The sequence below is a fragment of the Phlebotomus argentipes genome, unplaced genomic scaffold (genome assembly GCF_947086385.1).
Source record: "Phlebotomus argentipes unplaced genomic scaffold, Phlebotomus argentipes genome assembly scaffold_18, whole genome shotgun sequence".
NCBI lineage: Eukaryota > Metazoa > Arthropoda > Insecta > Diptera > Psychodidae > Phlebotomus > Phlebotomus argentipes.
Window position 1 is genome coordinate 14,815,799 of NW_026776177.1, and position 27,221 is coordinate 14,843,019.

At 39.1% G+C, this 27,221-nt stretch overlaps 1 protein-coding gene across 1 annotated transcript in view; it reads right to left on the reverse strand.

Annotated features, from left to right (window-relative positions):
- LOC132260103 (out at first protein) overlaps nt 1-23,803 on the reverse strand; it is a 32,070-nt gene extending 8,267 nt beyond the window's left edge. Inside the window, exons 1-4 of the mRNA XM_059758035.1 lie at nt 23,595-23,803; nt 13,167-13,280; nt 4,619-4,753; nt 3,257-3,440 (exon numbers count right to left, since the gene is read on the reverse strand). Coding sequence (XP_059614018.1) covers nt 3,257-3,440; nt 4,619-4,753; nt 13,167-13,280; nt 23,595-23,702 — 541 coding nt within the window. The 5' untranslated portion in view covers nt 23,703-23,803. The remainder of the gene's footprint in view (nt 1-3,256; nt 3,441-4,618; nt 4,754-13,166; nt 13,281-23,594) is intronic.
- Between the last annotated feature and the right edge of the window lie 3,418 nt (nt 23,804-27,221).

Below are 27,221 nucleotides of genomic sequence, written 5' to 3' on the forward strand. Positions count from 1 at the left end.
GTGCTCCTCAAGTGTTTACCAACATCACTAATTAGAACAAATATACTGAATGAAGACGACATGTGAGTCAAAGTTTCCAATATTAATTCAATCTTATACTGTTTATTCTTAATTCAAATGTACTAATTATTTAAGAAATATGATTTATTGCAACTTTTGTGAAGAAACTACTTGAAGCTTTGCAACTAACCACTGTTGGTTTGAATACTTATTACAAATAATGAGCTTTTCAGTATTCGTAACCATTCAAGCAAAGTCTTGAACAAAGTTCTAATACTTTTCATGCTCACAAAAAATACACAACAATATAACTCGCGCACACCAAGGATTGTGTCTACGGATAAGTTCTTATTGGCATAAATAGGGAAATCATTATCATAGATTCAATGAAATAATAAAGTTGTAGGAAGTTCTTTTTTCTCCAGGAGTTGGTGCATGAGAATATAACAATAATGTCGGGGTGTATTATGGTAAAACAACATCTGCTAAAAGTTTATAAATTCAATCTTGAAGTTGAAAACTCATGACCAGAAAAGCAAAGAAGAAAAAGATGAGGAGAAATGGAAGGGGAAAAAGGCGAAAATCCCTCTGAAGAAACCTGTTCAAGACATTTCCATTTACTCCCAATTTCCGGAATACCTTTTTCTCCCCCAATACATTGTCCTCACCATTTGCATATAGAGGGACATTTTTTTCTTCTCCTCCGACCTGAGAGAACAGTAATCACTACCGAGATAATATATATCCATTTCAGTACACATTTGTATGAGGAGTATGGTACTTATCTCGGCGGTTTTCCCATAATAGACACCCTCAAAAGAGATACATTGACAACAATGATAGATGAGATTAGGAAGGTGTTCAAGACTTTCCCTCTTACTTCGGACAGACATGCTCTTTCGAGCTCTTCGGCATCACGCTTACAAGCAATGACATTTTGATAACACATGATTAAATCTTTAGTTATTGCTCTTGGTAGCAAAAAGAACGTACTGAATACAAAATATTTCCTATTTTCTTTATTCCTATACACATTACCGTGGGTATCTCTAAACTATACTCCTAATGAGAATGAATACCGTTCAGGATATTATCGCTTTCAGCGTAATAATATAAAATTTAATGGAAATACACATTCTCCGTTTTTGCGAGTATTTTTGGTGTAATTACACATACTGACGATATTTTAGAGAGGTTGATTTTGCACTGAGTGTGTTTTAGCCTTGTTCTGTATAGCGATTAAGTTTTAATTAAAATTTTTATTACCGGAATTCCACAGAAGAACATCACCAAATGGCGAGAGGACTGTGCGACCTAGCGTAAAAAAGTAGGACGAAAGATTATGCCATGGGCAATTTTCAATTTAGTTTTTATGACTTTGGGTACAGCAGATTATCAAATGCTTGTAATGGTAGTGAGGGATAGTATATCCTACTGAAAGGAGAGAGAGAGAGAGAGAGAGTAATCACTAAAGTTTTTACGTTGAGTGTATCGATTTTGCTGGGTTATTCTATCCTGATTTTTTGTAAGGCTACACTATTAAATGAACCCCGAATGTTTTGCTGAAGGCATTCGTGAGCTCCATACGATTTCCACAGTTTCCAGTAATGAAAATATCTCTGGTTTTTCTCGTGGAACATCAAATGCAGCGATTGTTTCTGTGCTGAATGTTGAAATCTGTGATTAAACTGACGAGAGAAGATACGTCGAATGTTTCAAAATAAAAAGAGATCATTGTAAAGCACATTCTTGAGTACACAATTCCATGTTTGTTCTGAAAATATTCCCCAGAGTAATTTTTTAGTATTCTAGAAACGTTGCTAGAAGTATTTTAATTACAAAGAACAATGGGAAAAAAACTGTCCAAATATGCAAAAATATTTCATCTCAGCTCGGTGCAATCTGTTTCTATTAAAAATCATTTACAAATGAAAATTTGTGGTCTTTCACGTTCCACATCTGTAAATTAAATTTCACCCAGCGCAACACGAGTGATCCATTAAAAGATTATGCGGTCGAGCACGAATCTATACACAACTGTCCTTACAGGTTAAGCTCTCCAATTAAATGCCAAGGGTCGATATGAGCTCGAAAATTGTCACTTTCAATTTTCACAAGCACTCCACCTGTCATGTGGAAAAGAACACGTTGGCGAAACAATTCATCCATCTCAGCCCCAAATGGATAAATGCTGTTTCCCCACACTGACCCCAAAGTACATAAACACTGAGGCATTTGATAGACGCATTACATCCATTTATCATCCTCATGGAAGAGAACCTCCAGGATCGATTCTATAATGTCACCTCATTGAGGAGGAGAGCTCTCGTTCTCTGCCTCCTTTTTATTATTTCCCCACTGGCATTATGTATACCCACTTGAATACCATTTAATTTTATTATCTTGTGGTTTACGGGATAAAAAATGACTTTATCTCCAGTGTGGAAACTCACAGAGATATAATGTAAAGTCTTTTTTGCTAGCAACATTTATGCGCTTGTATTTTCACGACTGATTGCAGGTCCAAGTCGAGACGAATTTTCTCGATAAAATTCTATATTTGTATCCCATAATAAAATAACATTAAACTTCATTTCACGTTCGAGGTGGAATAACCCCTACGACTTTCCGACATTGGCAAAAGAAGCAACAAATAAACTCATCTCGTACATTGCTATCATGGTCCCATTTTCACACAAAATTGATGTAATTCGATTTGCACAATTGCCACAATAGATTGAAACATTCTTCCATACATTGTACAAGAGATTTTCCAGCACTGATGAGGGCGGTTGAGGGAGATTTGGTTAGGGAAAATCATGTGCCTCTGGTGGAAAGTAATATAATAGAAATATTCGTAGAGTGTATGACGAGACTACAGTCGTCTAGCGGCAACTACCCGTCTTGAGAGAGCTCATACTTGTCCCATTCAAAAATCCCTCTCTAAACCATTTAGTTGGCGAGACGACATCCTTTCTGGCAAAATATGGAAACGATAACAGCGAACCGTCATCGTTTTTCGCTCATACTCAGCACATACTTGATGTTCCGTTTACACACCAATTCTAATAAAATTTATATATAATATACATCCGACGTGTATATAATTCAGAGAGGAGAGATTTTCCAACAAATAATCCTAGCCAAAAGGATGTGTGCCACCGCTGCCATTCCACACGGATGTGTTACATTGAAATGGCATTTTCATTCTCAGACGAAACTACCCCTGAAAAATATGATTCTTCCCATAAAATACCTGGCAACTCTGCCCACGCTCTCAAATCCAAATCTCTCGCATACGTTGAGTCCGACGCCTCGGCACACAGAGAGGCTATATGCCTGGATATAGAAGATGACCGTTCCAGAAGTACCCAGGCCGTCATTGTGAAGTTCTCCTTCCCTCGATCTTCCTCGGGGACTCGAATTGTACTGGGATTTTTCTGTTGGAGAAGAGAAAAGGCGGGAAAAGTATTTATACATATCCCTAATCAGAATGTAACATCGTAGTCCAAGCAGTGTGAAAAAAGTAAGCTTCAATCGATGTCTCGCTCCAATCCCATAGAAGTCACACGAGAAAAGCATTCCTGACTATCAGTTTCTTCAATAACCAAAATGCTCTTCTTAAAGCACACAATTTAAAGAGTGCTAGAAGAAAACTATATAACATTCACTGTACTTATAGTCAAAATGAAACTCTTCTCATTTTCATATCACTTGAAAACTCTTTTCAAACTGTTTCACCGTATTATCTGTCAAAAGAAACAGATTTTTCTTCTCAGATAGGTCTTTGCGTATGCGAGAAAAACAAGTAATAAAAAGAAACTTTTGGTTATCTCCCAGGGAAATCGGTAAATACGTGTATTTCTTTACATACATATATCTTAAATACGTCGCACAAATGTCAAATATTGGCAAGAATTAGTGTGATATATTGAGCTTAATACATATAAGATTTATAAATTAAGTTGTGGCAATATACCTACGAAAGAACACAAACTTTTTCCACCAAGCACAACGTCCTCAACTGGGATAAAATGCTCAGCATTATCAAATTGTGATGGAGAGGCGATGAGGGAAGCAAATACTCAAGATTAATAAACTTTCTGCCAAATAATCCCTCTTGTGTGCGACGTCGCCTCTTTTTTCTTTGCACAACTCACCGCCTTTTTTCCTCCTCTTGTCAACGAGAATCATAACTTTTCTCTTTCCTCCCATCACACACAATTCCACTCTCATAGTGCCTCTAACAGCGTGTATAATTTTCCTCACTTTATCACAAAGTTACATGAGAAGCTGAGAGAACTTTAAACTTAATCAGACATGTGTACATATGTATTATAAATACATTATGATGTAATATGCAACCGCATGAGAAAGTCTCATGAGCCAGAAAACTGTCGAGAACAGTTAACCAATGTGTTTTACTTCTTTTCGCCCCAAATATGATCTTATCTTAAATTCATTAAGTTTTCTCAAAAACTTTCACGTCAAACCCGGGGTGTGCGTTGCAAATTTATGCGCAGATAAACTTCCTCCAAATGGATTTAATATAATATGATTCTTCGGAGCTGAGAGCAAGTGCATTGACACGCTATATCGATTTAATATTTCATCATACCTGTCTTAATTTCGCCATTGCATCCGAAGAGATGAAATCGCCCTTCTGGAATTTCGTCACGAAGCACATCACTTGATACTGACTCTGTCCCCGCTCCTCCTCACCCAGAACGAGTGCCTTGAGGACGTGCACCTCCTGCCAATGGAATAGTAAAACAATAAAACTTCCAATACAGTCACAGACAATTGTATATATCACAAAGAGTCAGGATACATGTGATCAATTTCACATTCTTCTCACATTTAACGTTCACACCATCGTGAATACGGCACTACATACGTTACAGTGTCTCTATAGACACCAATAAATATAACCACTTCCCCACCAGACTCTCAAATGGCACACAAAAACGGGGTTCACTCGGGTGCCACCAAGTACAATCGTCGGAGGAGTGTTGAATTTGTCTGCAAAGTCTTGTGAGCAACAATTTCCAGACAATAAATTCAAACTGAACGTCCTCAGCCCTCATTTTATATTTACTACCCACCCCGCCAATTATTATTTCAATTCATTCATCCCGACAGAAAGTGAGCTCAGCGCACAAAGTAGTAACAATGATTCCAAATTCATACGATAAGAGCTGAAATATATTAAATTAAATTCCTAATAAGCCAACTGAAGAAGCTAATTTATTTATTCACTCGACTTATACAGGGAAATCATTAAAATTTCATTGAGTCGGAATATGTTAAATGTTTTCCATATCAAACAACATTTCCAAAAATAACACAACACACCGCGTCGATCCCAAAATCTGAGTGTATGAAAAATCTCCACCCTATAGCTTCAATCACGGTGGTGAATGGGGAGAAAATTGTTCGAGATCATTACTATTCCAAATACACAATGTTTCAGTGCGGGCGTGAAAAAGCGAAACCCATTGAGTTGAAGTGAATTGCTGTCGATGAAAGTATGGGAAATCAATTTAACATTTTGCCACCCACACATTTGTCGCTGACCTACCACCCACTTTCATCCACACACACACACTCACACACCATGAGAATCAATCATTTTGCAACTGACGAAAAGCTTCAAAAGCCCCACTGACCAGCCCGAATTGTTATCTCAACAGCAACTCTCTGGCGCTACTGTTGCTACAAAAGAAAATAATATATCACATCCAGGGTTCGGGGATCAATGATAATCAAGGGTTTTTGTGTGTGAATGTCGCACAAAAATCGTGACTGGTGTATGAGAGGCGAAGAAAGGGAGAAATTTTCACAGGGATATTCTGAGAGAGCCCAGAAGTAACACTGTTCACAACTATAACGAAATTGAACAAGTTGGAATGGGAGGCCCAGAGTGAAATTGTATGGAAGGAACAATCAATATCCATTCAACTTGTCAAGATTATATATGGTGGATCTCCCAAAGATATACCTGTTTTTTCGCTCTTGCCATTTCTTTTTTATTCCCACCCCGCTTGCCTTCTATATACATATACAACAGAATGTGTTTTCCTCTTGTGTGCCGTTTTTATTTATTCATACAAAATAGTTAAGCAACAAACAGAATATTAAATAGTTGCTGTATGGCACGCTCTATTCTTTCCTCATATATAGCACGCCCGACTCAAATCTCAGTATATAGAGATAGACTGTTAGAAAAGTTGTGCACAACTTTGCCGATGATATATCATGAAATATGTCATTTATGGAGCAATCAATGGTATTCACAGATATATTTTTCTCTCAACTTGCCGCCATCTCTCTTTCGGATGGTGGAGAAAAACAGCAAACTCTCCTCGTTTCATATTTCAACTTTTCATCCAATTTATTTTCGGATCTCAGAAATTTATCTATTGTCTCTTGGAAAACTCTTAGTGAGTATAGTGATATGTATGTACCATTATTTTCATATACTCAAAGTCACGAGAAAGACAAACACAAGTGGCATAAACTTTTGCTCGGTTGTGAAAGTCATTCTTCTGGCGCCATCGTTCCACACAGCTACATATATACCAGACATAATGATGTCAAGTGGTTTTATGTCTGCATTCATTCTCATGAAAATTCGTTAGTTTCTGCGGTAGTTTACAGATAACTGGCGTGATTGTCAACAATTCTTTTGTTTATGTTTTAGCCTCGAAACGAAGGATTCTCTTTTATTTGTCCAGTGTTTTATTCACTTCAGAAATTTTTAAATTCTACTAAATGTATCATTCAATATTGAATTGATCAGTAAAGTTTGGGTACAAATGGTGTCAATTGAGAACTTTGAGTGCAGTATTCTGTCCAACAACTCTATTCAGCGACAATTACAGTGAAACCTTCAGTCTAATCTAAAACATGCATTGAAACTCAAATGTTCATTATTTGCAAGTGACATTTTGGCTTTTGGTCAGGAGTGAATTTCATTGTGAATGTTTTTAAATTAAATCCAATTTCACCTTTAGTGTGCATGTGTACATAACCACATGTTTATTCCGAAAATTCCCATTAAGAAATATAATTAGAACACTTTGTTATGTTGTCATTGACAGATTGTACTTATTAGTTGATTTACCAAATTTATGGCAGGCGCAACTTTTAACAAATCAACTGCTGCTGTTTTGCTTGTTTATCATTTTGCGCCCCAAATATATATGCATGAATAAATTTGTGTTAATTATGACTGAATTAAACACATTCATATAGCGCTTTGCTCGCGTTATTACCAGTGCATAAGCGACAACATCAACTTTCCGCCAGTCTAAAGAGAATCAGTATTTCACTTGCAGTCCAAATCCATGATGCATTATTGAGAAATGAATTGATTCCTAATCTCTATCGGAAATCCGTAATAATCTGCCATAATCTGAAATATAAACTCAAGTTAGGACTGACTGCAATTGCGAACTGAATGGTGCCTTTGGGCAGTTTGTTCCTCTGCTGCCTTATGCATTACGTCAATGTTATGGATTACGCTCAGCATGATTTTCTCCGGATATTTGTACTATAAAATTCATATTTGAAGCTTTAACAAATTTCCGATAGCTTTTCAACAAATATTGGGACTCTGTTGCAACTATACTTCCTACAGGCCTAACATTGCGATTTTCCGGAGAACCTTTTATTCACCCACACCTCACGATAACATGACGAGTAATGCCCAAAGTTAGCTGTTAATATCCCTCAAGATACTCACATGTTACGAGGTAAGACGCCCAATGGCACCATGACAGTGGGTGTGGAAGAAAAAAGGAAACTATTTAACGTGTTAACCACCCTCTTATATTCATACCTTACATGTTCTTCCACTCCGTTTTATCGCATGGTATCCACCCCTTGAGACTCCTTAACTTTCTTTTGTGTTTTTGTTTTATGTGTATTATATCACCTCAAGAAGTATTGCCATTGTAACCCCTTGCCGCCGGAAGAGCGGCACAAGATTAAAAATGTGATGCAATTAGGGAGGTAATAAAAGCCAAGATACATTCCACAGCGACCCAATTAGTTTCTTGTCCACGATTCCTGACTTATGATATCTGCACGCGCTGCGAAAACTCATACAACTCATAGCATAAGCCAAGCTCTTGGGAGAAAAAGTTGACAGTGTGAGCTTTGAAATGTGCCTTCCAGTCCGCAGTTGAATTTTCATGCCATCTCCCCACCTAATGGGGAAAATTTAATAAGAGTTAAATTCATTTACAGAAGATATGTAGAGGAAGTCGTCCAGATAATTTTGATACTTTATGTCAAGAACATCCTCTCGGGAGACAGACAGTGCGGTAAAATGAAACCATGTGGCCTAGAAACTCATACGATAAAACTTTCATACAAATGTACATACGCCAAAAACCACCATGGCAAAAGCGAGTGACTTGAGAGTAAAAATCAGGAGTTTATTGAACTTCGGCATTTGGCAAAGTCCTTATCAAATAACTCTTTGAAGATGTAATGTACAAACAAAATTTCCGCCTGATTGAGTAGAAAGCTTTTGGAGAAATCGATTTTTATCATATCTAAATAAATATAATCAAACACAAAGTAATTTCCTTAATGTGCAATTAGATATTGCCCTTACTTCAACCCCTTCTACAACCACTCCAATATCTGTGTAACCTATGCTAGAAGCACAGCGTATAGCATAATAATAAGGATAAGAATCTTCCAATTTCAGTTAGTAATTTAATCGAATTGTATTTCCACCAACTTTGCAATGGCAAAATACATTTTCCATTTCATATAGCCAACGCTATGGTGTTCTCTGTCTAAAAGAACTTTCTGAGTACTCATTGTCATTGTCATGTTGTATTGGGGTATTTATATCAAGTTTCCTCAATGTGTAATTTCTTTGCTTTGCTCCGTTTTTCACCCTGCAATTCCACCCACTTTCCTTCAAGCGATTCCTCGAAAAGTATCTTGCATATTTCCTTTCGCAGAAAAATTCCCATCGACAAGCACAATCATAACAAGTACAGTGAAAACGATAAAGAATCGAACATTTTACCTGTTCTCATCTTCTTTATTGAGAAATCATTAAAATATTACTTCTACTGATAAATTCTGATTATTTCTCAGATTTAAAACAAATGTGCAATTTTTTCTGTTTATTTACTTGTTCATGACTAAATAACAAGAAGTGTGCACTAAAGGCGACAGGAAAGACGAGACAGAAGTGAGAATACTCTTTTTCTCAGAGAAACTATGTAGAGAATCTTTTTATTTGTACAAAATGCTTCCCTAACACCCACACAACATTCCCTGACGCTACCGTGAAGGTGTCTCTGCACTAAGTTTTCACTTTGCGTCCTCATCGTCTTTTTACAGATCCCAACTTCACTATGCTTACCCTCGGGCAGACACTATAGACAGTGCATTGGAAATTGTTGGAGGGCAAAATTTCAGCACCTCCTGAAAATTCTTCCACAAAATCGTTATTTCACCTTTTTACACCCTCCAAGCGCCACTGTAAACATGGTATGGTGGAGATGCGAGAGAGAAATGAAGAGAAAGGTGAATGTATGCCTCTTGGAATGGCGATAAATGGTGGAATTTGCTTGCCAATGACACTGAATATAAAGTCCATGGGGAATGTTTTTCACCTCTCTTCTACTTGGCAAGTAGTACAAGGGATACACTACTTGGTGCGGTGAGAATAATACCCACAGAAGAAGAAGAGGGAATAAAAAAAATCACAAATTTATGTCGCCAATAAAAACACCTCATGGAATTGCGGTTCTTCTGCGGCGGGGCAGCTCACCCAGTCTTCCTCCACCCAATTACACTCATTGCTCTTGCAAAGTCCCGAGGAAGTCCAAAAGTATCTCACCTTTCTTACTCTCCACATCGTCATGTATAATACGAGATATTCTCACTTTTTGCATACCTCTGTATACAATAATTTATATAGGAGCTCATAAACTTCACAGTTTTATGCATATCGCAGAGCAGGGGTGGCACACAGAGGCAAGGGACTCAGTTGCCTGTTGAACTGCAAAGCTCACAACACAACCATAATACTTCCAACCCAGAATGTGAATGCGCTTTTCAAAGAGTTCACCCTGGAGTTCATGAGGATGAAGGCATCACTCACGGTGAGTTCATTATGAGTTTTGCGAGATATATACTGCTTAAATCTTACAATATGGCAATTCGGCTTTGCATTATGGTTATATTCAGCAAACTTTGCTAAAGAGGTTTAAATAGTTTTCATGGCATTTGCATGCAATGCAAATTAATGACCATAAAAGCGTAAAATATGATAAAATTCTACCATCTCTCTCAACAAACAATCTGAATATCAACCATTTTCCGGTTAAATTACAACCAAATATATTAAGATTTTACCCAGAAAAACTCATTTATCAACTTGAAAAACAAGCCATAATCTTCTAAAAACTATCATTTAACGCATCACTCACTACTAATTCCACAGGATAAAAGAGAAATTAAGGTAAGGGATTAAAGAAGAATAATTATGCATAGAGAATAACTTGTTATTTTTTTAAGGCCAGCCGAGCCAGAGATTTACAATATGTACTAAACACTGAAATAACGATTCACATTTTATTTTGTTGGCTTTCTAAAATATCTCACAAAAAGGCAGACAAAACTTAAAATTAGAAATTCCACAGTCGCATCTTTGAATATTTGACATTAGACTTGCTTTGTCACGACATCAACTCTTCAAAAAGTTTACACGTGACAACAAAATGCAATCAAACTTCTTGGAGTTCTCATATTGTCAAGAATGTGAACTCTTGTTAAGTCCTCCAACCCCTTTTCTCGCCAAAGTCCCCCAAAACTCCGTGTGTGCGAGCGCGCGCTCAGCTATTCATTGACCACCTGAGTGCATGAAGATTCAACCCCATGGCATGTCACAAAGTGTGAGACTAAGAAGACATAGACTAATGTCTGTGCCATCGTGGGTTGAGCAAGTGTGTTAACCACCTATCCGGAAGGACATATAATGGAAGTGAAATTACTTGGAAACTTTTCGGTTACAAGGCAAATTTTAAGTTTTATGGGATTTACCAACTTCCTTTCTCATCATTTCTTTAACACGATGACAAGACTCTATTGTTAGAAGCCTCTGGAGTTGGAATTTTGGGTAAAATCCCAAACCCGTTTTGGGGAAAATTTTCTTTCACACACACACACACCCACTCACACATATGGCTTGTTGCTGTCGTCGAAAGCACAAAATACCTCCCTATAGCAACTGATGTAATCCCTAATATATTCAGGCCTCTAATCTATGCTCCACTACATTTTATGTTAAATTAATCATATGTTGAGCATAGATAAAGTGGCTCCATTGGAACAATAAGGACCGAATATGCCATTGTAGATTATCATTTTCTATACACTTTAATTGCAAAATTATCTCAGTCACACGTAGTGATCTAACAATTGCTTCAGTGAACAGAATATGACCAAAACTTTTCTCCTCTCTCTCTCTCTCTCTCTCATTTGAAAATAAATCACCCAATTAAGCTCCCAATTCTTCCATGTCAAAAACTCTCAAATATACGAAATGGAGCTTTTTCCGCTAAGAAAACACAATATCGCAAATAATGATGGTAAAAATATAAGATGATGTTTATTTTCTTCCGCAAATTGCATTCCTCCAAATGATATTATCTATATACGGAAAAAGTTGTTATTGTACGTGTGTCGTTACGTCTGGGAACTTTCCTATAAACATCCCTCTAATTGGCAATTTTCCTTTTTATCAGAAATAAACATTTCACCATTTGAACATGGCAGAGGAGCGAATTCACGAAAAAGATAGATACCAGGATGTGGAAATGTACAAACTCCACGTGATTCCATACACAAAATTCAATTACATACCGTGAATTGGCGCTCAAGAGCAACAATAAACCCTCGTTAGTGGACGGAGTGCACGGTAATGGTTGAAAATCTTGTTAAAAATATTTTCCCAAATGATCCAAGAGGGAATATCAAAGTTTCTCCTTTTAGTGAATACTGTCAGTGAGACGAATTTTACCAGTGCGATATGAATGTCACAAAAGAGATCACTGTATTATGACACTTTTCACTCGGGGCATAGATGAGAATCTCTCAGTGAGTCAAATACACACGGGAAGCTCATGGGCAAAGTGGTTGTTTGTCAATTGCATATTTTCGCACAGCAGGGAAATCGATAAGTTACAACCATTCTCGGTCTATCTCGCCATCACGGAGCCACTTCTCGGCAGGACACTGAATGGATGGTTTTGAGTGGACCCATTGATCGGCGGCCAGACTGTTTTGTGGCAATTTAGTGGTATATCTGATACGCATTTGATCACTTCCCGTCATATTTCTGATACTCTGCGCAACGATAAATAACCAATTGTCATACACACGGTGGACCATTCAGCCATTGTCGCTGATTTTAGTGTCGGAAAAGTGACAAAGATGAAATCAAACGGAAAAACAAACATTTCGCTACAATAAATAAAATTCTATCACTCTTCCAGCTTTTTAATGAATGGCTGAATTATTAGAGTAATACACACTATGTGGCGATGACAGTTGCACAGTTACGAGTATTACGCAGTTTTCTTTATAAAATATATGTATATTTACACCATACTTTTCAATGCTGTGTTCTCTTAGTCAAAGGAACTTGTTGAATATGAAAAGTTTCACTCATCCAATTAGTGTGTTATCCATGCATATTTCAAATGTAGCATAATACATGACACGCATTTAACTTATGTTTGTTTTCCACAATTAGATTTTCATTCCCACACAAAAGTGTATATTTGAGAATTTATTTATCTAACTTGTCACTTTATCAGAAGAATTCTCTTGAATTTCTCAGGAAGGTGCATTTTGTTTCTCTTACAGATGTTCCGTAAACTTAAAATGCTTCTCAGATAACAGAGTTGGAAGAAAACATAGAAATCTCTATCTAGATGGACTGTCTGGATTTCCGAGAAACTTCAACAATGCATCTCGCAAAAGGTAATCCATCATACTGCACTCTAAGAGAACTTTCTCTCAGGAAATTGAAAATCTCAGCAAACTGGTCTGCCAATTTAAGTTTCCATTGCATAGAATCTATGGTATTGTTCCAACCTCTCAAGAACACAATTGTCAGGACTTACGTTCCGAAAGTCAATCAATTCTGTGATAAGAGTTCCGTCCGTCCTCTGAAACTCCAACGTAATAACATCATCACTGACATTTGAAGTTATTGTCTCTTGCACCACTTCGCCTCCCTGCAAAGACAGCAAAAAGAAACAAAACCAATTAGGAAATGGTTGAAATTTTTAAATTTATACATTTTTATGCACTTAAAAGGTGAAACTTTCGTCTTCACCTGCCTCTGGGATTTCACAGACAAACCTGAAAAGCCAATGGACATTTCCACCCATTGAATCCTTTGTCATGAGACTATTCAGCTGCAACATTATTCATATATACTCTCAAGCAGGATTAGCTTTTGTGATAGATGAGAAGCTTTGCCCTATCAGTATCACAGGGTTTCTACTTTGTATACTGTGAAACTCAGAACAGTGTGAGTATGAACGTTCTGCCCAGAGAGTTTATATTCAATAGACAAGGAAATCGTATTTATATACAGCATTAGAGAAAATACGTCGCTTCTGATCACGGACAGTAAATATTTTAATGCTTTGTTGCTTTTAGAATATCACAATGCTTCCATACTCAACTCAATTGAACTCTGTTAAATTGTTTATCAAGAGAAACAGTGTCACTAATTAACACAATTTTAATTGAATGGAAAATTTTATACCGTGTCCCTTTCGCTTCAACTGCATGATAATGGGGAAGGACCATGAGAAAATAACGCCAATGTGGTGTGTTTGTGAGATATGAGGATCACGAGAGGAATGTAAATTTCATCAAGCTCCCCAACAATACTTATTATATAAATAATCATATTTCCTTCTTATGTCTCTCACCCAGAACCTCTGCCACATAGAATGATATAAAATCAAATTAAGCGACAAATAGTATACAATGGAGACCTCTTGACCCGAAAGAACACAACCTTGGAGGTGAAATAAAATTAAGATGCCATAAAAATAAAGCTTTTCCTCTTCCCATCTCAATGCGGGTATAAAACAAATCAGCTTCGATTGCTTTTCTGCCACACCATTGAATATATCATTCTGATGGTGGTGCTTGGGTGCCTCTAATGACTCTCCAGCCGTCTCCCTGTGATACCCTTTTCCATATGAATTGATGATTTTCCGGCATGCCATGACCCAAAATACTAATGAAGAAGAATTGTGTCCAATATTTGACGGAGGAGTGTGAGGAGGCTTTTTCCAAGGGAAAAATGACTGCTGTCAATAACAGAAAAATATTAATAACGCAAAAATAATGACTAGACGCTTTTTCGCTACCACAAACCTTTTCACTCTCAGAGTCAGGAGCTTAGGCAAGAAAAAGCTCAGAGAGTGAGAGAGAGAGAGAACGGTATAAATCGGCAGGAAATTGAGGATCAAGGGGAACGATTAACCCTTCCATGGCTTAGTGGGGGTGAGTCCGGATGATGAAAGAACATGATTCGTGCGAGCTGATGGGAAAGGTGCCACTTGGGGTGGATAAAAGCAGAGCTTTTCTGCATAAAATATATATACTCCTACGCGCCATGTGAAAAGAATCCCCTTTTCTTTGTTACAAATTCTGCGATATTGTTCATATCATCTCAATTTCTGCCGTGTCGAGCCTATTAAGACGAGCCCCGCAACGTTATGCCTCCCCATGGCATCGTCCTGACGAGGAAAAACAATATTCTTGAGGTATTGTTGAGAGTATCCAAAAGTGTCAAATACACTCTAGACACAAGAACTTCTTTTGTAGGTCAACAAGGGCGGATGGCAGAATGACTGCGGCTCAAATTGCCTACAACCGCATAATTTCTCCCGAAGAAAAGTTTCCACATTAAATTTTTATTGCGTATAAATTGCGTGCTGCCCTATTCTAATATATTGACTGCTGGCTGGATGCTATAAAGCACTCTCTGGGAAAAGACATAAGGGAAAACACATGTGAATAAGTTCTTTATTACTCCCCTTATAATGTCACATAATGTGAATTTCAACAGTAAAGCAAATCCCATAAATTTATCCGCGATTTTTCCCGCTCATAAATGTACTCCACACGAGAGAGCCTCTCTTTCCTCCAACAATATAAGGGTATGCACATCTATTTTAAGAAGCACTCCCCAGTTCATGAGACAGTACAGCGCGAAATTGAGGAAATTCCCGTTTTCACGATGTTTATTTGCATGGCTTTTTCTCAGAAAACAATTTCAGAGTGAAGTGAAATTGTTTCATCTCATATGTGAATGCTTCCTTTACATGTTACGTCATATTTTTTATGATGTCCCGAAATTACATTTCATTTTCCATGTATTATTCTTAGAATAAAGTGAATTTTCATATGTTTCTTTTTGATTTTCCCTTTTACGTCGTAGCGTATGGCATTGAAATGAAACAGAGTTGTAAAAGTCTCACCCCACATTTGGAAGTATGATTACAATTTATGCTAACCACAGATTCACGATGGAGTCGCAACCACAAAATCCTTTATAATATCCGCGAAAATAACAAGTTTTAATTGCTTTGAGCAGAATTCTGCGGAAAAGACTGAGCAAAAATATGGCATTCCACGGGAAATGATTTACAACCAGTGAAAGAAGCGACATAAATCGCAAGATAAACACAATTGCAAATTCCGCGTAAGACTTTTTCCGATTTTTTAAGTCATTTTCCCACTTTTCCAAAGTGTGCCAACACCGCAAAGAATGCCAGACCTTGGAGCCCATCCACCACGTCATTAGCATTGCAAAGTCGAAGCTGCGCGTCCGGATGGTGACTGACAATGGTGTGGCAAAGAAAATTTCTGAATCAAAGTCTGAATGGTGGCAATTAAAACAACATTTGCATTCGCGCTGGAAAGCGATGGAGAAAACCGTAAATACTACTCTATGATGGTTCGGGGGAGACATAAAAAACCACTAATTAGTATGGCAAATGCTGGGAGACTAGCGGAAAAGTGTCATTAAAAAGAAATTTTGATGGGGGAAAAATCGTCAGGATTTTCATTCCGCCTCTGGCGATAAGTGCACGATCATGAAAGCGTTTTTCGCCCCCAAATCAAAGGTTAACTGATATTGATGGCCGCAATGCTGCGAGTGCGAAAAAGTGTGCCGTACTTCTCCGTGCTCGCGCCCAGTTTTGCCTGATTGTGGGTGGTCCTGGATTTGTAAAATGTGTATTCGCCGGGAAATTTATACGTTTCATTGGCTTTGTGATGCTTTTTTTTCAATTTACCCAATCTCCCTTAGGCTCCAGACGGTTTAATTAATCCATGATTTAGAACTTTTTCATCCCACCCACCGGACGACCAGGAATGTTACTTTTGTGTAAGTCTCAGCAGGACGAAGTTGCCGGCGCGCCCCTCACATTTACATACCAATTTTTTCCTCATTGTTTTTGTTTTCCTCTGTTTCTCCTTCTGCTTAATTTCGAACACAATTATTGTTTGTTGCACAGGCGAGAAAGAAAAGTTTCTTCTGTTATTGTCTTTATACAATCACCCAAGAAACACATTGAGTCACCCGTTCGCTTTCTGTTATCATTGATGGAAGTCCGCCTGGCTTTCCTCACTCCGTCCCACCCCGGCCGAGAGCCATGGCATCTGCAATGCCTACAAATGTTGTGTGCTCCGGACGTGCAATATTTGTTGCTGGCGATACGGATGGCATAAAAGTGCGAAGCCACTCAGCAATGCTCCATGAGGCAGGGCGGGGGCGCACGGAAAAAAGGAGGGCACACAAGTGAAATGAAAATGAATTGCTAAATTAATGAAAGTATAGTCCTTATCATCCCATCCTCTCGGGCCCCATTTGGCGCCCACCCGCCGCTCCAGCTAATTAATGTGGAATTCCCATGACTGAATTGTGGGGCTTTATGGTTTCTCGCCATCGTGACGACAAAATGAAAATGAAAATGCAAAAGAATTGTTATACGGTAGATGACTCTCATTAAATAAATCCTCAATTTGGGAATTATGAAAAGGGGCGCGCGCACCATCACACAGAAGAGCCCCTCGGATTTGTACGTATATATTGGGCTTATTCACGGAATTTTAGCAAATTTTTTCGCATTGTTAATTCCATCCGCTTTCCCAACGATATTTCACTTGACAATCCTCATCTCACTTTTCGCTCTGTCTCACAACACTGGGTTCACTGGACCATTTGTGGCATTTTAAATATTTCACAGCAACAATGGCAAATTAATGTTTAATGAATCTGTGTGAAAAGCTTTTAGTTTAATATTTGTTAAAGATCAAACACCGCGAGTATCAACTCAATCATAGTGAATCAACTATGTTTTTTGTAAATTAATTTGCCCCAATGCAAAATATATTTTCTAAACACTGCAAAATCGCTTTGCAAACCCAGAATCAATAGAAAAATCTCATGTCAAACTTTTTAATCCAGAGAGCAGTGTCGAATCCCAAATTTCACCCTGTATCCAAGGTTATTTAATTGCTATGACCGAAAAATCAAGCTCTAATTGGACTTGACCTATTGGATTTCCTTCTAATTGAAAAAGAATACCCATTAAGGGACAAGAATGTTTAAACACTCCACAGCAAATTGGACAGACGACAAGTCTGTGGGATTAAGGGAGATTTCCTACAGCCTCAAGGCAATTCAGACGATGGCCTTTCCGAGAAGCAGCGCGACAATTTGACATAGAATACATATTTTGAGATTGACACGTAGAGAAATTAAAGCAAATCCAAAAGGTGTCTTGTACTAATAATAAACAAAGAACGTAGGATTTTCAGAGAAAGTCAAACAGACAAGACGAAGATTCATCAATTTCTAATCACTCTCCCCAAAATCTGTCTCGTAAATTCTTTCTCCGTGATAAGGACATAATGGCTATGGTTTGGATGGGGGAGTTGGAATTTTGGATATCTCGTTACGAAAAGCGAGAGCCTAAATAACCTCTCGAGTGGATAAATGTGATTAGGCACGTGGTTTAACAACTCCAATCAAATCGTATTGATCCGAATGCACTGCGAGGCGAATTTATGTGCTCCATCGGTGGCCTCTGGAAATATACACTCGGCAGCTGATGGATTTTCCCGGGAAAATTGCACGATAATAGGCGAATGATCATTGTCGTCATCAATGGTTGAAGGTTTAATTAAAACGACCAGCAAATACGTACCCGACCGACATACCCACACATTCAAATTAGCTAATTATTCTAAATACGCCATGCGGTGACAAATTGTCCAGGTTTCACCCGCTCTTGAGCGGGCTGCGTAGATTGGAAAGAACCACACGGCATTATCCCTGATTTATCCATAAACCACACTTGACTGCCACTCTTGCTGCTGCGTGAGGACACACGGGCGCACTGGATAGGCGAATCACTGATGATAACTAATCAATAGACAATCAAATATTGATGCCCAGACTTTAGACTGTACAACAGAAATTCTATGCGTTGTTGGGTTAAAAAGGTCACACGAAACAAGGTGTTGTCTCATTTTTTTTTTACCGTTCCCTTGTCTAAATAAAGCACATGGTGAGGATGTAAGCACACTCTGCCCAACCTCTCCACACCTTCAACTTTAATGCTTAATAGCTAGAGTGGCCGTGAAGAAAAAAACTCCTCACCACAGTCACAAAACATTTGGGGGGGTGGTTTGAGAGTCACACATTCTGTAAACCAACAAACAACTTGTTAATAATATCACCTACAGTGGATACAAATTGCAGAGCATTTGCCAAAAAGGATTTCCACATTGAATAATTCAAGCTGAAACCGGAGGAGGAACGAATTTAATTCTGATTTAGGTCTTATATTCACTAAAACCCACCCCCGCACCGCGACTCTGGTGCTCAGCCAGCATTTCAGGCATAGCGGAGTATCACATTTGGGGTCCCGTGGTAATTAACTATAATTAATTTAAATTGGTTTATTAGCAAAACACTCAAACTGCACAAATTGAGGCAAATAAATTTATTATTTTGCCATACTGCCGAACAGTTTGCACTGCAGTTTGCATTTAAATACATTCGCCAGCGACTGGCAAACAGTGAAAAATTTGCATGCGATGCTTTTCAATTTGCCAATTTGGCCAAGCCACGATAATAGAGCATTGATAGTGATACGAGATAGTATCATTAAAATTAAGTGACCCGGACTGGATTCAATGGCATATCTTCAGTTTACCGAACACTCTCGGATCACCCCCATCTTTTTTTTGTTTGAAAGGTGTTGATGTCACAAACATTTTCCCGTTATAAAATCGAGTCGGACTCTAACGGTTCTCCCGCTAAAAATCGGTAAAGTTTGTAACCGAATACAAAAAAATTGTATTTTTAGCGGGGCCGAAGGCCCCGCCTCCGCCCATTACCCCAAACATACCTTACCCCAACCCCCACCACCCCTCTAAAAACACCCCTCCCCCCACCCCTTCCGTATATATTAACAAATTTTCAAAAATCAAATTCAGAGTGTCTTGCGGGCCGAAGGCCCCCCCCCCCACCCTCCCCACCCTCCTCACCCTCCTCACCACCCACCCTACCCACCCCCCGCCCTCCCCACCACCCACCCTACCCACCCCCCACCCATCCTACCACCCGTTATGCTGACTGAGTGTCTTGCGGGGCCGAAGGCCCGCCCCCATCCCCCACCCCCACCCTACCCCAACCCCCTACCCCTCCCACCACCCAACCCTCCCACCTCAACCATCCATTCTGCTGATAGAGGGTCTTGCGGGGCCGAAGGCCCCGCAAGACGCTAAAACGGGGAAAAATACGCGAGTTTTTTCCCTTTGCCACTGTTTTCAAGCTTATTTTGGTGAAAAGTGGATGGGAAGACGCTAAAACGGGGAAAAATACGCAGTTTTTTCCCTTTGCCACTGTTTTCAAGCTTATTTTGGTGAAAAGTGGATGGGAAGACGCTAAAACGGGGAAAAATCGCGAGTTTTTTCCCTTTGCCACTGTTTTCAAGCTTATTTTGGTGAAAAGTGGATGGGAAGACGCTAAAACGGGAAAAATTCGCGAGTTTTTTCCCTTTGCCACTGTTTTCAAGCTTATTTTGGTGAAAAGTGGATGGGAAGACGCTAAAACGGGGAAAAATCGCGAGTTTTTTCCCTTTGCCACTGTTTTCAAGCTTATTTTGGTGAAAAGTGGATGGGAAGACGCTAAAACGGGGAAAAATCGCGAGTTTTTTCCCTTTGCCACTGTTTTCAAGCTTATTTTGGTGAAAAGTGGATGGGAAGACGCTAAAACGGGGAAAAATCGCGAGTTTTTTCCCTTTGCCACTGTTTTCAAGCTTATTTTGGTGAAAAGTGGATGGGAAGACGCTAAAACGGGAAAAATTCGCGAGTTTTTTCCCTTTGCCACTGTTTTCAAGCTTATTTTGGTGAAAAGTGGATGGGAAGACGCTAAAACGGGAAAAATACGCGAGTTTTTTCCCTTTGCACTTTTTCAAGCTTATTTTGGTGAAAAGTGGATGGGAAGACGCTAAAACGGGGAAAAATCGCGAGTTTTCCCTTTGCCATGTTTTCAGCTTTTGTGAAAAGTGGATGGGAAGACGCTAAAACGGGGAAAAATCGCGAGTTTTTTCCCTTTGCCACTGTTTCAAGCTTATTTTGTGAAAAGTGGATGGGAAGACGCTAAAACGGGGAAAAATTCGCGAGTTTTTTCCCTTTGCCACTGTTTTCAAGCTTATTTTGGTGAAAAGTGGATGGGAAGAGCTAAAAGGGAAAAATCGCGAGTTTTTTCCCTTGCCACTGTTTTCAAGCTTATTTTGGTGAAAAGTGGATGGGAAGACGCTAAAACGGGGAAAAATCGCGAGTTTTTTCCCTTTGCCACTGTTTTCAAGCTTATTTTGGTGAAAAGTGGATGGGAAGACGCTAAAACGGGGAAAAATACGCGAGTTTTTTCCCTTTGCCACTGTTTTCAAGCTTATTTTGGTGAAAAGTGGATGGGAAGACGCTAAAACGGGGAAAAATCGCGAGTTTTTCCCTTTGCCACGTTTCAAGCTATTTTGGTGAAAAGTGGATGGGAAGACGCTAAAACGGGGAAAAATCGCGAGTTTTTTCCCTTTGCCACTGTTCAAGCTATTTTGGTGAAAGTGGATGGGAAGACGCTAAAACGGGAAAAAATCGCGAGTTTTTTCCTTTGCCACTGTTTTCAAGCTTATTTTGGTGAAAAGTGGAGGAAGACGCTAAAACGGGGAAAAATCGCGAGTTTTTTCCCTTTGCCACTGTTTTCAAGCTTATTTTGGTGAAAAGGGATGGGAAGACGCTAAAACGGGAAAAATCGCGAGTTTTTCCCTTTCCACTGTTTTCAAGCTTATTTTGGTGAAAAGTGGATGGGAAGACGCTAAAACGGGGAAAAATACGCGAGTTTTTTCCCTTTGCCACTGTTTTCAAGCTTATTTTGGTGAAAAGTGGATGGGAAGACGCTAAAACGGGGAAAAATACGCGAGTTTTTTCCCTTTGCCACTGTTTTCAAGCTTATTTTGGTGAAAAGTGGATGGGAAGACGCTAAAAGGGAAAAATACGCGAGTTTTTTCCCTTGCCACTGTTTTCAAGCTTATTTGGTGAAAAGTGGATGGAAGACGCTAAAACGGGGGAAAAAATCGCGAGTTTTTTTCCCTGCCACTGTTCAAGCTTATTTTGGTGAAAAGTGGATGGGAAGACGCTAAAACGGGGAAAAATCGCGAGTTTTTCCTTTGCCACTGTTTTCAAGCTTATTTTGGTGAAAAGTGGATGGGAGACGCTAAAACGGGGAAAAATCGCGAGTTTTTCCCTTTGCCACTGTTTTCAAGCTTATTTTGGTGAAAAGTGGATGGGAAGACGCTAAAACGGGGAAAAATCGCGAGTTTTTTCCCTTTGCCACTGTTTTCAAGCTTATTTTGGTGAAAAGTGGATGGGAAGACGCTAAAACGGGGAAAAATCGCGAGTTTTTTCCCTTTGCCACTGTTTTCAAGCTTATTTTGGTGAAAAGTGGATGGGAAGACGCTAAAACGGGGAAAAATCGCGAGTTTTTTCCCTTTGCCACTGTTTTCAAGCTTATTTTGGTGAAAAGTGGATGGGAAGACGCTAAAACGGGGAAAAATCGCGAGTTTTTTCCCTTTGCCACTGTTTTCAAGCTTATTTTGGTGAAAAGTGGATGGGAAGACCCTAAAACGGGGAAAAATTGCGAGTTTTTTCCCTTTGCCACTGTTTTCAAGCTTATTTTGGTGAAAAGTGGATGGGAAGACGCTAAAACGGGGAAAAATCGCGAGTTTTTTCCCTTTGCCACTGTTTTCAAGCTTATTTTGGTGAAAAGTGGATGGGAAGACGCTAAAACGGGGAAAAATCGCGAGTTTTTTCCCTTTGCCACTGTTTTCAAGCTTATTTTGGTGAAAAGTGGATGGGAAGACGCTAAAACGGGGAAAAATCGCGAGTTTTTTCCCTTTGCCACTGTTTTCAAGCTTATTTTGGTGAAAAGTGGATGGGAAGACGCTAAAACGGGGAAAAATCGCGAGTTTTTTCCCTTTGCCACTGTTTTCAAGCTTATTTTGGTGAAAAGTGGAGGAAGACGCTAAAACGGGGAAAAATCGCGAGTTTTTTCCCTTTGCCACTATTTTCAAGCTTATTTGCTTGAAAATAAGCTTGACAAAGTGTTTTGCGGGGCCTTCGGCCCCGCAAAACACTCTGTCAGCATAACGGGTGGTGGGGAGGGTGGAAGGGGCTGTCTAGGGTGGGTGGTGGGGAGGGTGGGGGGCCGAGGCCTTCGACCCCGCAAGACACTCTGAATTTGATTTTTGAAAATTTGTTAATATATACGGAAGGGGTGGGTGGGAGGGGTTGGTTTTGGGAGGGGTGGTGGGGGTTGAGGTAAGGTATGCAGTGGGGGTATGGGTGGGGGATGGGGGCGGGGCCTTCGGCCCGCAAGACACTTTGAATATGATTTTTGAAAATTAGTTAATTTATACGGAAGGGGTGGGGGGGAGGGGTTGGTTTTGGGAGGGGTGGTGGGGGTTGGGGTAAGGTATGTAGTGGGGGTATGGGGCGGGAGGCGGGGCCTTCGGCTCCGCTAAAAATACAATTTTTTTGTATTCGGTTACAAACTTTACCGATTTTTAGCGGGAGAACCGTTAGAGTCCGACTCGATTTTATAACGGTAAAATGTTCGTGACGTCATCAGCTTTCAAGCAAAAAAAAAAAGTGCGTTTTGAGAGTGTTCGGTAAACTGAAGTTGTGCCGATTCAATTATAATGTGCACTTCCCGGGCGAAAGTAAAGTCGTACAACACTCACACAACATAACCAAACTTTAATTGCAGACTTTCACCAGCAATCTAATTGCAAAGTCTCCTCGATCAAGCGACTCACTCTCCAAATTTGCAACCCTTCATGTCCAACAATCCCACCCCACGGGAGAGCAGCCGGTCAACTATATATTAGGGAAACCCCACAAGTATCCTCAAAAATTTTGACAGCGACTACAATGAAATTGTCAAGTACCTGATTTTGTACATTAATTAAGAGTTCTGCACTGGCCAAAACAATTAATTGTAGGAAGTAGAGTAATCCAAATTTATAGTTGTGCAGATAGTACACTTTACGACACATTCTCACTAAGTATTATCATAAGAAAAGGTGTTTCTACATTAAAAATCTCACTGCGTCGCCTTTTGTCTCGTGACGGCACCGTTCTGTTCGCTATTCACAGTACGACTGACGTTTTGATAACGCCACACCAGCGACGAAGTGGCCACTAGGAAAACCGCGCCAGCGTATAACACTGGCGCTGTGAGCCGACGAGGCGCGCCAGAAGCTGTAGGACAGGCAAAGAGCGCCAAAAAATTCTCACTCACGTTCTAAAACCATTCTTTCCGCACCGCAAAAATACAAATTTTACACGGTACAGCCAAGGAGCATGGCGCACATCAAAATTCCAACACACTCCTTACACTTTCATCACACGTTCAAGGAGGTGAGAAATACATAGTGAATAGTATTAGGTATTATATGAGATTTATGGAGGAGGAACTTTTCTGTGGATATGAAATATATTTTGTTCTTTATCTAATACGCGCTGCAAAGTTCATAGATATGGTCCATATATCATGTCGTCTTCACTCGCTCTGCAGCATATCATTTGCATTTCCAAAGAATATCTCTAATCAATAATCTCAGTTGGATCAACTTTCGAGGGATTTAAAGTGAAAGTTTCAGCGGAAGCTTGCAATTGAGATGAAATATGGATGAAGTCAGTGGTTGCGTCGTTCAAAAGAATGGAGCAACTTTCTTTGTTTATCCAGCCAAGCAAGGACTTTTAATCCTGATATATGCATTGACGCTTCATATCTAGAGCTGAAAAGGAAATTTCACAGTAATTCAAATGGATTTCAGATTACTGTATAGTTAAGAGACAGATGTGCTGTAATTAATAGAGAATCTCACTTTAATTTCCCGTGTTTGTGGATCTAAATCACTTAATAGAAGCTGTTCAATGATAGATAATTCAGTGAAGTTGTGTTCTCAACCCTTCCCTCGCAAGTATTCACAAAGATATTCACTATGCAAACTACAAGTTTGAAAAGTATATTACTAAAGAAATATTTATTAATCTAATTTACCTGGTATAATGATATTTTGGAGCTCCATGTTCCTATTTTTAGAATATTTCGTGAGTACGCAAAGCATAATTTAAGGAAGCAACCTTATTCAATTATCATCATCCGTTGTGTTAAGAGGGAAATTTTCATCTCTCGCAAATGAAGCGAAATGTTAATTATCTCTTGGAAAATTTTCTTCCATAAAAAACAATGCTTAATGAGACGAGCTTTCTTCCCACATATTTTTCAACGAGAACTGCGTAAAATTCCTGAAATGTGTTGCCAGGATAATGTGAGAGTGTAATAAAAGGGATGTCGATGCAAGTTAAATGGCACGCAAGATTCCCGCTCGCAAGGAGTCAGTAATGTGAGGTATTAAAGGAAAAAATCACAAATTAAATTTAATTATTCCAATTACACTTCCTTGTTTGCAACTTTGTAGCGCATAATGAAAATGGCAAGCACTCAAGCTCGAGTAGATTTGCGCTCATGTCTTGCAACTTGTATTGAAGTTCAATTAGTGCGTTACAAATGGAAGAAAAGCTCAGCGACGATTGCGCCATGAGAGGTAGTTCGTTCAGTCAGAGAAAGCATTTTGTGTCTTTTCAATTATTCCAATTACATCCCAATTCTCAATCCAAGCTGGAACATCAGCGCTAATCGGGATATTTCAGGACGATGCCCCCCACGGGAGCGATGCGTGGGCGCGAAGGGAGGCGAGCCAATTAATTATTAACTAGCAAACCAACGAGCTGTTGAAAATCTCCCCTCGACTCTGCTAATTTTCCCATTGCCCATGTTGATTATTAAAATGAATTATTCCCCAATTCAGCAAAGTCGGATAATTTCGAAATTGTGGATTCGTGAATGCCTAAATGGATAGAAATAATTTGCCTTTGGTCGGACAGAGATTTTTCTCTCACCAGAATCAGGAAAGCATTAATTGAACCCACGACTTCATCATGACTTTTATTGAGTGACAATGATTTATGCACATTACATGGAAATCCAGACTTTTCTCACATGCTAAAAGTCACTGTATAAATTTATCATTTCACTGCAAATAAAAAGTCCATTATCGGAGGGCAAAAACAGCTCTCTTTGTCAGAGTCAAAAAGTATTTTTATAATAATCAGCACAAAACTCTCAACAAAAAAAACGCGATTTAATTTATACAGCAAACCATTTAATGAATGCAGCGCTAAATATTTTCATTTGAGGAAAATGGAATGAAAAAAGACTGAGAGATAATAAATTTCAGAGTTCCGTGGAAAAATATTGCATTTATTGCTGCTGCATTCCGAGCTTATTTCGGTGATTTATCGAATTAAATGCACAGTTTCCGTTCCGGAACAGCATAAAAAGCCCAATAATTGATTATACATTATCTCGTAAATTATGTCATACGGTCGCTTAATCAGTTCATTTGTATGCTAAAATTATGATTAATTGCCACGGGGCCAATGAAACATGTGACGGAATTATACCGGGGAGTCAAATAGGTAAATCCCACCCTCACGTGCAATGGATGCTCTCACATTCACAATTGAGCACTTGCACACATCGAGTTGAATTTCTCCCCCGGATTGAGATGTGGAATTTGAGGGTAAATTGAATCATGGTGCAAATTATGATTTTGGGGCCTCTGGAAAATCGAAACTTCCCTCGAGTGCACACAATCATCGTGTCAGAAAGGCGAAAATTACGAAATTATCCTCTCACACGTCACAATTACTTCACCTTCGTGACTGCCACAAATCATCTTCACTCCTGTCAGGAAGTTCTATGAAGAGAGCACTGTCGAGTGGGTGGGAAAGTGCCTCAAGGACTGGAAATTGCACGTTAATCGAGAGGAAGGCGGACAAGCAATTTCATATTGCTCATATTGCACTTAATGAATTCTAGTAACAATTTTCAGGGAAAAGTAAGTGTGAAGTTTTTTGAAACCAAAACTTCACTTGCAGGCATTTACTGACCCCTTTTTTAAGTATTACTGACGATTCTCCTCTCACTCAGCTTTCCGAATACCTGCACAAACGCTGCTTTGTGGTAAAAGCAAACGCTCAACTGTGTAAGTTTGTGCTCGCAAATTGCCATTCTGCTGGGATATTCAATTCGTTTAGATATTAAGCGTGAATTGCACAAATTTGCACTTTTGCACTGTGATGATAAATTGCTATCATCCATCAATATAGCGAATAACAATCTCAAATCATCACTGAGCAATTTTTAATGGGATCAATTTGCTCAAATATCACTTTGAGAATTAAATATGATTTATTGTCTAAGAAGTTTGAGTGGCTTCTGCTGTACAGCTAAATTGCACAGGTATTAGATTACTCCTCAGTGGTGTTACTTGCATGAGAATACACTCTATGAATATGCATTAGCATGTGTGGCGTTTCGATTTTGGTCATTTGATTAAGTTCACTGGAGTGAATGATTGATTTTGGCATAAAGTTCACGTCAAATATCATGTCTCTTTCTCTCTCTATCTCTTGAGTGTTTTGACTAATAACTAAGGGTTCAT